The following is a 12,525-nucleotide window of genomic DNA, read 5'->3' on the forward strand; positions in this document are numbered from 1 at the left end:
CGCCACCACCACCACCTCCACCTCCTCCTCCTCCCCCATCTGCTTTTCTCGTGGCAGTAAAGGATTTGAGCTGAGAATTGTTTTGGCTTTAAGTATTATGTCACCACTGTACAACAATCTAGAAATTTGTTTTAGGGGTGCTTGCTGTTCAGCTACTGGTCAATGATAGTGATAGCCGGGGTGTAATCTGTCACCCAGAGACAGGCAGAGTTATTAACTGGATAGCTCTCCCCGGCCCTTTCCAAATAATTGGTCGGTAGATGGTTGCTTGGTGGTTTGATGGATGGAAATAATCCAGCTGTTTGCTCAGAAATCTCCTCTTCTCTCAGGTCTGAGAGGGGCTGTGGCATTTAGCCTGGCTGCAAGAGACGCATCCACAGAAGTGAGGCGCACCATCCTCACCACCACCCTGCTGCTGGTTGGCTTCACCATCTGGGTGCTGGGTGCAGCTGCCGATCCCATGCTGCGCCGTCTGGACATCGGGTTAGTGCTAACACCTCGCAGAATGACACAGTCAGTGTGATGCAAGTCAAACCTATCATCCCGGCTCTTCGCGTGTCCATCTCTTGCCGCCATTCGTGCTCTCTCTTGTCTCTCAGACACACACAGCCGCAGTTTAATTAGATTCGCACATTAAGTATTCAGCACACTTAATATGCAACAGCGCTTTGTAAAGCTTTTCTCTGCATGTTTGAATTCTGCCTTTCCCTCCCCCCCTGTTGCTGCTCAGCCTTACACAGGCACTTAGCTCTATGTGTTTGCTCCGGCTCTGCCCTCTATTAGTGGCTTGCACAGCTGGTGCACAGGGCGAAGCAGGTCTACAGGTCCCTGGAAACATATTACAGAGTAGATAGCAGTAAAATACAACTTGCAATGCTGTACACATAAACCTGTATATGTACATAAAAGAAAGACAAAGAGAAGCTATATACTGACATAGTGAGTGCTGTTTTTTCTTTTAAAGTCTGCGTACTATCTGTGATTCCAGGCCAGTGGGCGATAATGATTAAGGAGTGCAGAAGAGGCGTGAAGGATGCAAGGCAGTAATTAGATACTTACATTATTAAAGTGTAATCTATGGCCCGGATCACAGTGGTATAATTGACTCCCACAGTCTTTCGAGGCAGTGCTTTTGATTCTCCAGTGGTTTTCAGTGATGTGTGTGTGTCTGATGGTGAAGGCTAATGCAACTGTAAGAAAAAAATCTTGAAAGAAATACTAGTGCAAAAAAAAGCACACGTCTTCAATTCTGAAAGAAGAATAGAAGAAGTAAATAAAAGCACTGGTGGGACACAAGAAGGTGGTTTTAAAAAGAATCAAAGTTCAATGAAAACGGAATTTACCCAAGAAAAGATATGGATATAGTATTAATAGTATATTAAGAGTAAATAATAATATGCAATCTGGACCATTTTTGAACAAAACGTCCTCTCTCAGAGCTAAAGACCACCGACATTGAAGCAATTTATGATGTGAAACAAAAGCTGGAACTGCTGTATTGTTAATGAATTGCAGATTGGCTTTGGTGATTCAATCTGCCAAGTTGTTTGTTTGAGCTTTTAGAGCCAAATAAGCTTAATTTCATTATAATTCTGGCGTTTATGAACCGGACAAAGAACCAATATCTCTGTAAAATCCCCCTGTGCACTGGATTTGTGTCCGCAAACTCGGTTGTCTTGTTCTGTTTCAGTTGAGCAGCTTAAGGAGTTTTTGCTCTGTTGTTTCTAGATCCTATCTTCACAAGGACTGAACTGTGTAAGAATTCAGTCTCTCAGATTGCACTTAGAAACTTCCAAATGCTGGTTAAATGGTGTATTGGGCAGAAATATCCCAAATGGTGACTAAAGATAAGTAGCCAATAATTTATGAATATATACAGTGTCAATGTATACATATTTTTTGACAAAACAGGCAGCATCAAAGTTAGAGTTCTCCTCCATACATGTTTAAGACATTTAAAAATACACTGCTTAGAATAATAACTTTGGATATGGTGTCAAATATTCTTAGAATTACATCTAGCTTTAAAATGAGAAAAAACCCAACAACTGTCTGATTCCTATATTGGTAGGTGGAAATTTGTGACATCACCTTTGTCCAGCAGAGCTCAGCCCACTTGAAACAAGTGAGAGAAGCACAAAGCAAACACAAATAGACACAAATCGACATTTCGCGTGTAGAATCGGCAAATAATGTTCTCACATAAGCAGAAATCTTAGTAGCTGATTGAGGAAAAAATTCCTGCCCCTTTAAATTAGCACATAGCGCCTGATTGTGCTGCTCAAATGATAATGAAAATGCATAATGTAACAGCTTTTTTTTATTAGAAAATGACTAGTATAAGTATGAAATCTTCACATTCACTGTGGGGAAACTTCTTGGCTTATATTGGTGTTTTACCTCTTATCTCCTCCTTGAATACATATGTAGCTGTGGATATCTGTCCTGAATAATGCACCTGCTTTTGACTGCATATTTCTTTCCCCATGACACTGCTGCCTTTGTGGGTAGTCATTCCATCTCTGGAGCCCATCACAGTACACTGCGTCGAACCTTCAGGGCTGTCATGTTTCAGAGAATGGCGCTGTTTTCCTCACTTCCCAAACTCCCACCTCTACTTCCCTCTTCATCTCCCCACTCTCATCCGATTCTATGAAGCGAAGGGACAAGTAACAACTTTGAAAGACTTCATTTCTGTGAATAATACATTACATCTCTTCACCTGGAGCAAATTTAACTTCCATTCCATCTCTGAAATGGTTTTGTGGAGGAGTCTTTGAAAGTTGTACTCTATGTGAAATCGCTCTGGTATATATTTTTTTTTTTTACCCCTGCAGCTACCTCAGAAAACCTATCACTGCAGGCATCAAAATGTAAAGAAAAAAGTACCTGTACATGTCCGAGATTAAATTGTTTAGCATCTCCCCTGATATCACCCCCACTTGGAACAAATGCAAAAATAATGATGCTACCTTCATCCACCTGTACTGGCTGTGCCCTCACTTACCAAAATTCTGAAGATACATTTTCCATACCCTGTCCATTAAACCGGAATCTAGACCTGGACCCCCCGTTAGCTCTGAGTGGCATTTCTAAAGGAGATGATCCCAGTCTGACACATCTGCACAGCCTTTGCCTTTGCCTCACTCTTGACGAGACGTACAGTCTTGCTCAAAAGGAAGGATGCTGCCCTGCCCGTCAGTGGCCTCAAGACATAATGGCCCTCCTCAAATTGGAGATGATGCGCTCCTCAGTAAGCGGCTTCTCAGAGCAGATATTCTGTAAGACCTGGGGAACCTCTTTGACATACCTCCGTAACACCCAAATCACTTATAGTATGACGTACACTCTAACTCTGCCTTTGACATAGAAAATAACATCTGACGTCATGGAAAAAGCTCCTACTTTATTTCTGTATTTCTATCGTACTACAGTGGTGTGTATTTTCTATCTATGTAGAATATGTCTGGCCAAACCTGTGAACCTGTGTCATTATAATCTATCTCTTTCAGCCTGACGCATCTTTTCCCAGTGATTTCCACCTCAAAAACTGAAGAGGGATATGTTGCCATTCATCAGGCTTTACAAATTTGAGTAGGCATGATAGACGTCCATGTATTGACATCCAAACAGACAAATGACTGTTCTACTGAACTTTTATCAGCGTGGCATATATGGTGGTTTAATCACTGTCACCTCTTTCCAGTGTACCCCACCAATCCACAACAGTCCAAGAAAAGAAAGTTCCCAAACACACAGTAGGCATCACAATTCAAGAAGGAAAGAAAACTGAACTTTTGTAATTGAGTCTCAAAGGAAAAACACATCATGGCAATATAAGATGGCATTATTTGTTCCACCACTCTGCTATCTCCAGAGTGTCACAGCCAGCCATGCACATACACAAACACATTTATACAGACACACACTCAGATGTGCATGCCATACAGGGGTGAGCTGTGCTGAGCGAGTGAGCCGTCCCTCAGACTGCAATGTGAAATTCATCTGCTGCATGTTTTTGATGGATGGTTAAGGCTCAAAGCAGATGAGAGCTACACGGTAAAAAAAAACTGCCTTAGGTTTCAGTCAGCTCACTGTGCAGTCAGACCTCAGAACACTAGACAAAATGTGCTTTTATAGCCCAGACTGTCAGCCTCTCCTCTCCTCGCCAATTTCCCTCTTTTCCTCTTCACTTCAGTCTCAATTTCAAGGTACACTAGAAAATTTGCAATTCCTGAAGAAATTGCAGTGTGACTGCTGCCTGCTGAATAGCTGACGTCACACTGCATTGCTGCCTTTTGTAACTGTAATTCATGGTTTAAGCTTCCCTGATTTGAATGCTGGCAATTCCTACTGCCTGTGAATGCACCATCGGCGTATCACTCAGCTGTCAGGTTGCCATGGTGATGGTGCCTGCTGAGTCACTCTGGGCTCACACAGCTCTTTACATTGAGAGCTGTGACACACCTGTGAAAATCCAGGTTTTAGCTAAAAACAATAACTGTCACAGCTTTAATGTGTGGACCTGTGGAAAGAAGACACTCTGCTGAACACGTACATGTAGTTTGATGTCTCTAACTTCTAAATTGAGAGAGCTGGAGCAGGTTAGAAAAGTGTTTGTTTCTGCCTCCCCACTGAAGTTTGTGCTCTCAGTTAACATAGCAGTCAATGAGGCAGTCAGTTGGCACTCCTGTTGCTTCGAGTTTGTTTGTTTTTTCGAGTGTTTTTTCTCAGTTTTCACAATTTCAGCCAATAATTCAACCCTTGATAGAAAACCAGTATTTGATCACACTATGATATGAACAGTGAGACAAGCGCATGAAGGATGATGAACAATGTTCTACAGAAATACAACGATACAGGTACAATTGATCTATTTGTATTTTATTCCAATTATTGTTCATATTGTCTATGTGGGAGAAACCAGAGCACCCGGAGGAAACCCGTTAGTGTGTGTGTCTGTGTGTCTGTGTGTCTGTGTGTCTGTGTGTCTGTGTGTTAGTCCAGGTCCTGGTGCTTTGGGGCCGTGGCACCAAAAACCGCGGGTCCAGCAGCTGAAATGCTTACATGGTCTTAAACTAGTGTTTGCTAGCAGGTAAAAGAAGTTTAACATGGTCATTTTAACATGGCAGTCAATGAGCCGTTCGGTCGGTGCTCCCGAGCATTCACACTAATAATTATTGCTCACACTTGAGTTTCATCATGTTGCCGCAAAATAAAGTGATTATTTACACTAAACTGCATACAGAAATGAAAATACTATTCCCCTGTGTTGTGAAATTGGTAGTAATTATTGATATATTTAAACACAACTTACCATGAAACTTGATGATGGTCATTTTTCTTTTCTCTGTTTCTCTTTTTTTTTTCCCCTGTGCATTGTTAAGCTTGTTGATTAAGACCAAGCCCGGTCTCCAGGGATGTTTGCTTTCCGATGCACAAACCCACACACTTATCAGTTAGTGGCAGTTTTACTCTGAAGGAAGTGAAACAAACTTTGGAACAGATTATACCCATCCAGGAGAAATGTCTAAAGTGAAAAAACAATCATGAAGGGGCCTATTATCGTTTGAGTGCAAATGCAAATTCAATGAGCCTGCACCTGTACCGGCTGAATGGCATGTATAAGCTAAAAAGATTAAATGCTTATATGTCATGAAAAATAGTGATTTTTGTGGCACAAGGCTGAGTCAGGTATATATATGTATATTCTTATATATATTTAATCATAGTTGTATTGTTACCTATAATTTGGGATACGGGATAGGATTCTTTTCAATAATCTTACATTTAAGCTTTGGTATACATGTGATAACTTTGTATACAATGATCTGTACTGATGTAGGTTTGGTTTATTTGCGTGTTGTAAACGGTGCTTCACACTTGGGGCCAAATGCTTCGTGTTTTAAGAAAGCCTTTGTGTCGAAACATATGAAGCTTTGGTTTTAGGTTTTTTGATCCATAAATTCTTGAAGTTGGTGCTGGTGGAGTTGTTGTTTTCCCTACGGTGTGGATTTTTCACATGTTCAAGTGTTTTGCCAAGCACCCATTTCTTGCACCACCACGACGCTACACTTACAGTTTCAAAGACATGAAGAATAATATGTGTGTTGTATCATGAGCGCTCAGACACACGTCACACTGCCGGTTCTCTCGGTCTCGGCCTGGCTCCTTGGCTTTGATGAGGGCTGGGGGTGGCAGGACACCCCTGGGGAGATCTGAGACCTAGTCACAGGTAGCAGCCAGGGGCCCACAGGCTTTGAACGCTGGCTAGTAGTGTCCTCTTCAAGCCTTTTGTGTTTGAATGTCATTATTTTTTCTCACCCCAGCTTAGACTAATACTTAAGGTATTTGCTCTTATATATATTAGTGGCTGCCATAGCCGTAGATTCACAGTAGCGATTACAAAATCTAAAGACTTATTGCCTGTGCTCTGTATTTACTACAGAACAACATTCTTGCTTTCCATACTTAATATCACGAAAAGGCCACTGTGTTCTGTGTAGAGCTGGTCAGTTTGGTCGGTCTACAACTTTGGTCCAGACTGAAATATCTTTAAAACTATGGGGCAGATGACATGTGGCCAAATCATCGCAATAGAAAATGCCATGTAAAACAGGAAAGACTATGTGGTACAACTTTTACTGACAAAAAAGACAAACAAACTGATCATCTGTGCCCCAGAGGTAAAGCCTGCCTCTACTTTTGCTCTTGAGGAGCTCACTGGACTTCTTGAAACCAATTTAATAGCAGTGTGTAGGCCATCATTAAACCAATATCAGAGAAGCTTGTGTGTAGTGGAATGGATCGGTGCATCGGTCAAGTCAATGTCATTGGCGCATGCGGCTGCCATAGTTAAAAGGTGTGCCAAATGAACTCTGACAAATGATGGCTGTGTTAGACAGCAAAGGTAGCGACAGGGACTTTGAAAATGGTAACATACAGAGTTCCTACTGAAATAGTCGACCAGCGGCAGGCTTATACCATCAGCCTACTCTCTGTGAATGAGCCTACTGATCCCCTGACATGTCATCTAGCATCAGCAGCATTTGGCACAGAGAAATATCTTGATAACTACCAGATGGATTGCCATGAAGTGTGCTACAGATATTTAAGGTTCCTTCAGGAAAATTGATAAAGACTTTGATAATTCCCTGACTTTAGTCGTATGGTTTTGGTTCTAATTAGTAAATGTTAGCATGTTAACAGATTAAACTAAGATTTAGCATAACCTGGACAATATTATCTGCTCAATATCAGCATGTTAGCGATGTTAGCATTTAGCTAAAAGCCCCACTGTGGCACATGGCTGTAGACTCTTAAGTCTTGTTTATTTTCACACTCAATGGAGCGCGAGTGATGGAAAGACAAAAGGAGATGAGAAAATAGCTCACAAGTTTTGCAGTTTTGTTAGATGATGTCATTTCAAAGTACGTCTTAGTGGTTCCTGAGGGCAACTAGTGCCGGACAGAAAAGAGGCCTTGCTCTTCGCTGTAGTGCATCTCTGTGCACATGTAAATGTGTGTATGTGTGCTTGCACATACAGTATAAGTGAGCAGTGTTCAAAACTTGGAGGCTAAGAAACAACAGCTGGAGCCTGGCTAATGACTGGCCTGTTTGTTTTGAGTGGACAGATGGACGGTCGGAAAACCATGTCTCTGATGTCACTCACTCTCCTTCATGCCCCACTGACCTCTTATCCTCTTTTTTTTTTTACTTCCATCTGCCTGTAGAGCTTTGATAACATTTTACCAATTGTGAGGACTGTGTATTACAAGAATAAGGCCACACACACACCCGCGCACACATACACTGCCCCCTTCCCCCATACAAACACCCCTCCCTCCTATTACAGGCATAGCAGACTGAAGGAGAGAGGAAAGTCACCCACATACCCTCATGCGCACAAACCAATACACACCACCCATAATAAAAAGATGTCAGCGCGATTGGACGGAAGATACTTCAAAGGACTCCAAAGATGAATGGCTCCTGCATAGGTTTGCCCCTACTGATAAGGAAAGGGGACAATAAGACGGAGGAAGAGAGAGGAGAAAAACTTAAATCTCGAGTTCTTTTTCATTGGTATATTCTTTTCTCTGTCGAGTCAAAGTGATCGCCTTGTAACAAAAGGAAATGGAAAATATGAGAGAGGTGTGAATTGGAAAACCAACCTACAGCAAGGGGGATGACTTTGGAACTTATACACAGAATGACATCCTTTCTTTCTTTAACATATTCTTTAATCTAATATAAAAGCAATCTTTGTTGCAATAGCTTTCTGAATGTTTAAAATTATCAATTCTTTTCTTTTGTCCTTTCAGGAGTTGATCAAGGGGTGTCTGCTGTCAGCCTCTGTGTTGGTCTGATTTGTCAAGCAAAATGCATCTGAACTTCTTATGTCTACAAAAGGCATTCATTATTAATGTAGCCTGATGATCCGGTGATGGATTGGAGCTGTAATACTGTTCCCAGAACACTTTGTTGTTGTTATTTATCAAAACAACCTCCAGTACTTTTTTTTTTCATCTCTTCTTTTCTTCCTCACTTTTTCTCTTCCCCTGTTCCTCCTTGGGTGATTTCCCCTCCCTCACTGTACTAAAAGTTAAGTCTCATTTCTCATTACATTGAGCTCAGCTCCAGTTGGCAACAGGGTTTAGATGTGCAGCTCGAAGTCACAGCGGAGCCCTGCAAGTTCAGCCAGCCGCACCGACCATTGATTATGTCTCCTGAGTGTTGAAGAACCAAGCTTCATTTTAACATTTCAGACGGCTCTTTTCTCAGTCAGGGTAAAGGCTCTGCCATCAAATTTTAGCCTGTCCTCCCCTGACAGTGGCTCTCAGCTCCAAATCGACATGACCCCAAGCCATCATTTGCCATTTCTATCCGTGGCAGGAACTGCAGCATTGTCACCACTCAAGTGTAGCTAACTTTGTTTTGCTAAGGCTGAAGTTGCCTGTGTACTTCACACTCATCCTATATTCATGAAGGGGTCAGTCATTGCAACTGAGTGTAGGGTTGAAAGGTGTTGCTGAGACTTAAGTGCTATATTCAGGGTCAGAAAACAGGCTTGTTCCGAAGATAAGTAGGAACCTAAGTTAGGATGTTGCCTTTGGGAACATAATGAAAGAGATGTAAGATGGGAGAGGCCAGTAAATTCTGATTCTGATTCTGATCAGACGTGAAACGTTATCTCTCCTCATTAGCCTGCCAGGGTTACTCTCTGTGGCACCAGACACAGATAGTCCTCTCTCAGCTCAACTATCAACACTTCTGTGTGTGTTGATAGTTGAGGTCTGTGTGTGTGTGTGTGTACGCACAGACAATAAACAGGTGAGAGCTTGAGCGCTCACAGGGTGCATGTGCTACTGTTAACGCACCGCTCTCCCCTCTGACACACAATGCCTCTCACAGTGGATTGATAGTCGTGGCGGCGAGTGGAGAGACAGAACAGATTGCTGTGGTAACCATGTCTGTCAGATCAGCCAATACGGCGAGTTTATCAGGTGGAGATTGACTCTGGACGGGGGTCTCGTACATCGCAGCCCGGTGCTCCATTCTCCACTAAAAAGGCCCAGAGGCACGGCCTAATGGATGTGACGTCAATACGGAGAGGGAGGAGAAGGGCCTTTAAAAAGAGCATCAGGGCAATAAAAGTGCCCACTTGTGTGTGTGTGTGGGTGTGTGTGTGTGTGTGTGTGGGTGGGTGTGTGGGTGTATGAGGGCATATAGATGGTCTAAATGCAGAGCCAGGGAATTTTGCATGAACACTATATGCAAATGGGCTACAGATAGATAGAAAGTGGTTTGCTAAGGGGTATTTTTGAGTTTTTTTGTTTAAATAAAGTCTCAGTGAAGCACCAGAGAGGTAGGAAGGTTGAAGAGAAAATCTAGTGAGAATATCAGCATGTGCTGTGTGTATCTCTGGCAGGTGTCTGTAGGCTGAAAGAGGATCCACACATGAGTATGAATAATAAAACAGACACAGGGTGCCTCTGCTGCACACTCTCTCACACATGCATAAATGCAAACACGCACAAATGCACATACACACATTTTTCCACTCTGCTGGTGGATGAACAATGCTTTAAGAATGTGGCCAGCATGGAATCCTCCGAGGGAACGGGAAATTGGTAATGAGGGTTGATGAATTGTACTGATGAGGCTAAATTTGCAGCACTGCAGAGAGATGCGGAGGTAGAGATAGAAAGTGTGCTTGAAACACCCTGGATCCCAACGCTGCATCATGGCGTGTGCACGTGTTGTTTACGAGCAAACCGTGCCCTGTTTGTGTGGGAAAGTTGTGGGGGCTAGTCTTTGGAAGCTGGGAGTGCTAATGAATCCAACTTACCCTGCATCCCTAGCTGCCTAGCGACCTCGCCTCTCAATCATTCTCAATGGGCACCTCTTATTTATAGAGCCATTATTTTTAGCCCTCTATAATTTCAGCCCTCTGCCTCTTGAAGAATTAACAGAACATTGGAGGGAAAGATGGAGACAGAAAATTGGAGGGAGAGACAGCCTGAAAAGATGAAAAGATTGAAAAATCCATTGCATCAGGTTCATTTTTGTGCTCTTAAAAAGAAGTCTTCGAGTTCTGTTTCTCACAGTTGTCGTCATTCTTGCCAGTTATGAAAACATTTAACTCACCAAGTTTATTTCTGAGACACTGAAGAGACATGAAAGGTTGGGCTTCTTGTATCCTCCAAATTTAGCTATACTAAATAAAGTACCTACTTGGAAGTGAGCCCAAAATGTTGCTTATAAAATCTCATCGCAGTGAAAAAAGTTAATAAGACTACAGCGATGCTAGTAGGCCTGTATGGCTGTATAGGCACAGTGGTGAATGCTAACATCAGGATGCTACCTTGCTCAGAAACACAATGCCAACATGCTGATGTTTAGAGGGCAATATTTACCACATATGCCATCGTAACTTAGCACGTTAGCACGCTAACATTTACTAATTAGCACTCAATACAAACTGAATCTGATGGTACTGTCATTGGTTTGGCAGGTATTTGGTCATTAAACAAAGGACTGGACAAATAAATAACTTAAGACCTATGATGGTTGATTGGGATGATTATGAGATCAACAAAGTTTGTACAATTCATTCAAGGGAGGATAAGAATGTGTGTACTAAATTTTGCATCAAACCGTTCAAAAGTTGCAGAGATATTTTAGTACTGACTGACCGACCGACCGATATAGCCACCCACAGAGCCATGCTGCCTGACTAAAAATTGAAAGAGAAATAAAACGAAAACTAATTTTGACTAAGTTAGTTAGTAAACAAACTGACAGTTTTACCAGTCTGAGCATCTCATGTATTCCTAGAACTGTTTTCACCGTTTGACTTTGCTGTAACAATAAAAAATAAGATCCAGTTTGTTAAAAAAGCTTTAAGGTCAACAGCTTGAGAGGGCACATTCCCCCCTTCAGTGACTGATCTATTGTTTTTTTTTTTGGTGACTTCCTCCACTCCCTGTCAATGCTGAGGCACATGCAAACTGAGATACTCATCAGCGTAACACTGTGTCGTCCTTGTGAGCCATTTAGGATTCCTGTCCTCCTTGTGAATGATGATCTGCTCTGTCCTGGACTGCAAGGTTGAAACCCCTCCATTTTTCTTTGGTAGGTGCCGTGAAATCCAAGCCCCCTGAGGTGGTTCTTGTTTGCTCCCAACTGCTTGTTCAAATCACGGGCCAGAAACAGAACAACAGCGTTGGCCAAACACGGACTCCCAATACACAGATGAGAAAAGAGAGGCAGATTTAATGGTTCAGCAGAATGGCGCACATAGAGGGAATAGAGTTGGAAGAGGGGCACAGAGAGAAAAATGGATGCAGACTAACTCACTGTGAGACAATCAAGTGAAACGAGAGAGCGAGTGCTGGAAGATGGTCATTTATTCAGTCTTGAAAGCCTCGAAGCATTGGCACTGCGCAAATCAAGTCCATGAAATCAAATCTTCATCGAAGGCAACTGTGTAAAGCTGTTATGTAACTTGCACATAGCTAAAGGTCAGACGTCACCCACAGAAATGTAGGTTTGCATGCTATTACTTTCAAACCCCTGTCACTTGGGACCGTAGACCCCCGCCTGCAGGCACGACCAGAGGAAAAGAAGAATAGACTTGGCAGGCCTTGAGTTGGCCATCTGTTCCTGTGGATGTGGTCAGTCTGAATTAGGCCCTTCTGTCTGTCTCACATACACAGACACACAGAGATACACAAACCCATCCTCTTTCTAACTGGCTTTCTCATGCACTGTATTTCATCAAGCCTCTTACACACGCAGGCACAATGCATCTGGCTGTCCAGTCTGGCGTGTCCCACGGCCATGTGTCTGGACTTCTGTTCAGAGGGTCTGTGGTTTCAGGGAGAAAAAAAAAAGGGGGGTGGTGGTGGTGGTGATGGGGAGGGCTCATATCGATTCATGCCTGCCAGCAACGCGCCAAGAAGCTGCTTTCATAATCCTCCCTCTTAAATAATTCACCATTCACCCTCAAAATTTCATCAG

At 42.6% G+C, this 12,525-nt stretch overlaps 1 protein-coding gene across 1 annotated transcript in view; it reads left to right on the forward strand.

The window, feature by feature from the left end:
* The window catches only part of LOC139221418 (sodium/hydrogen exchanger 9-like), a 59,730-nt gene that overhangs the window by 27,415 nt on the left and 19,790 nt on the right, over positions 1-12,525 (forward strand). The window contains exon 12 of the mRNA XM_070853345.1: positions 330-483. Within this exon, the coding sequence (XP_070709446.1) occupies positions 330-483 (154 nt within the window). The remainder of the gene's footprint in view (positions 1-329; positions 484-12,525) is intronic.

This window comes from Pempheris klunzingeri, chromosome 21, assembly GCF_042242105.1.
Source record: "Pempheris klunzingeri isolate RE-2024b chromosome 21, fPemKlu1.hap1, whole genome shotgun sequence".
Lineage (NCBI taxonomy): Eukaryota > Metazoa > Chordata > Actinopteri > Acropomatiformes > Pempheridae > Pempheris > Pempheris klunzingeri.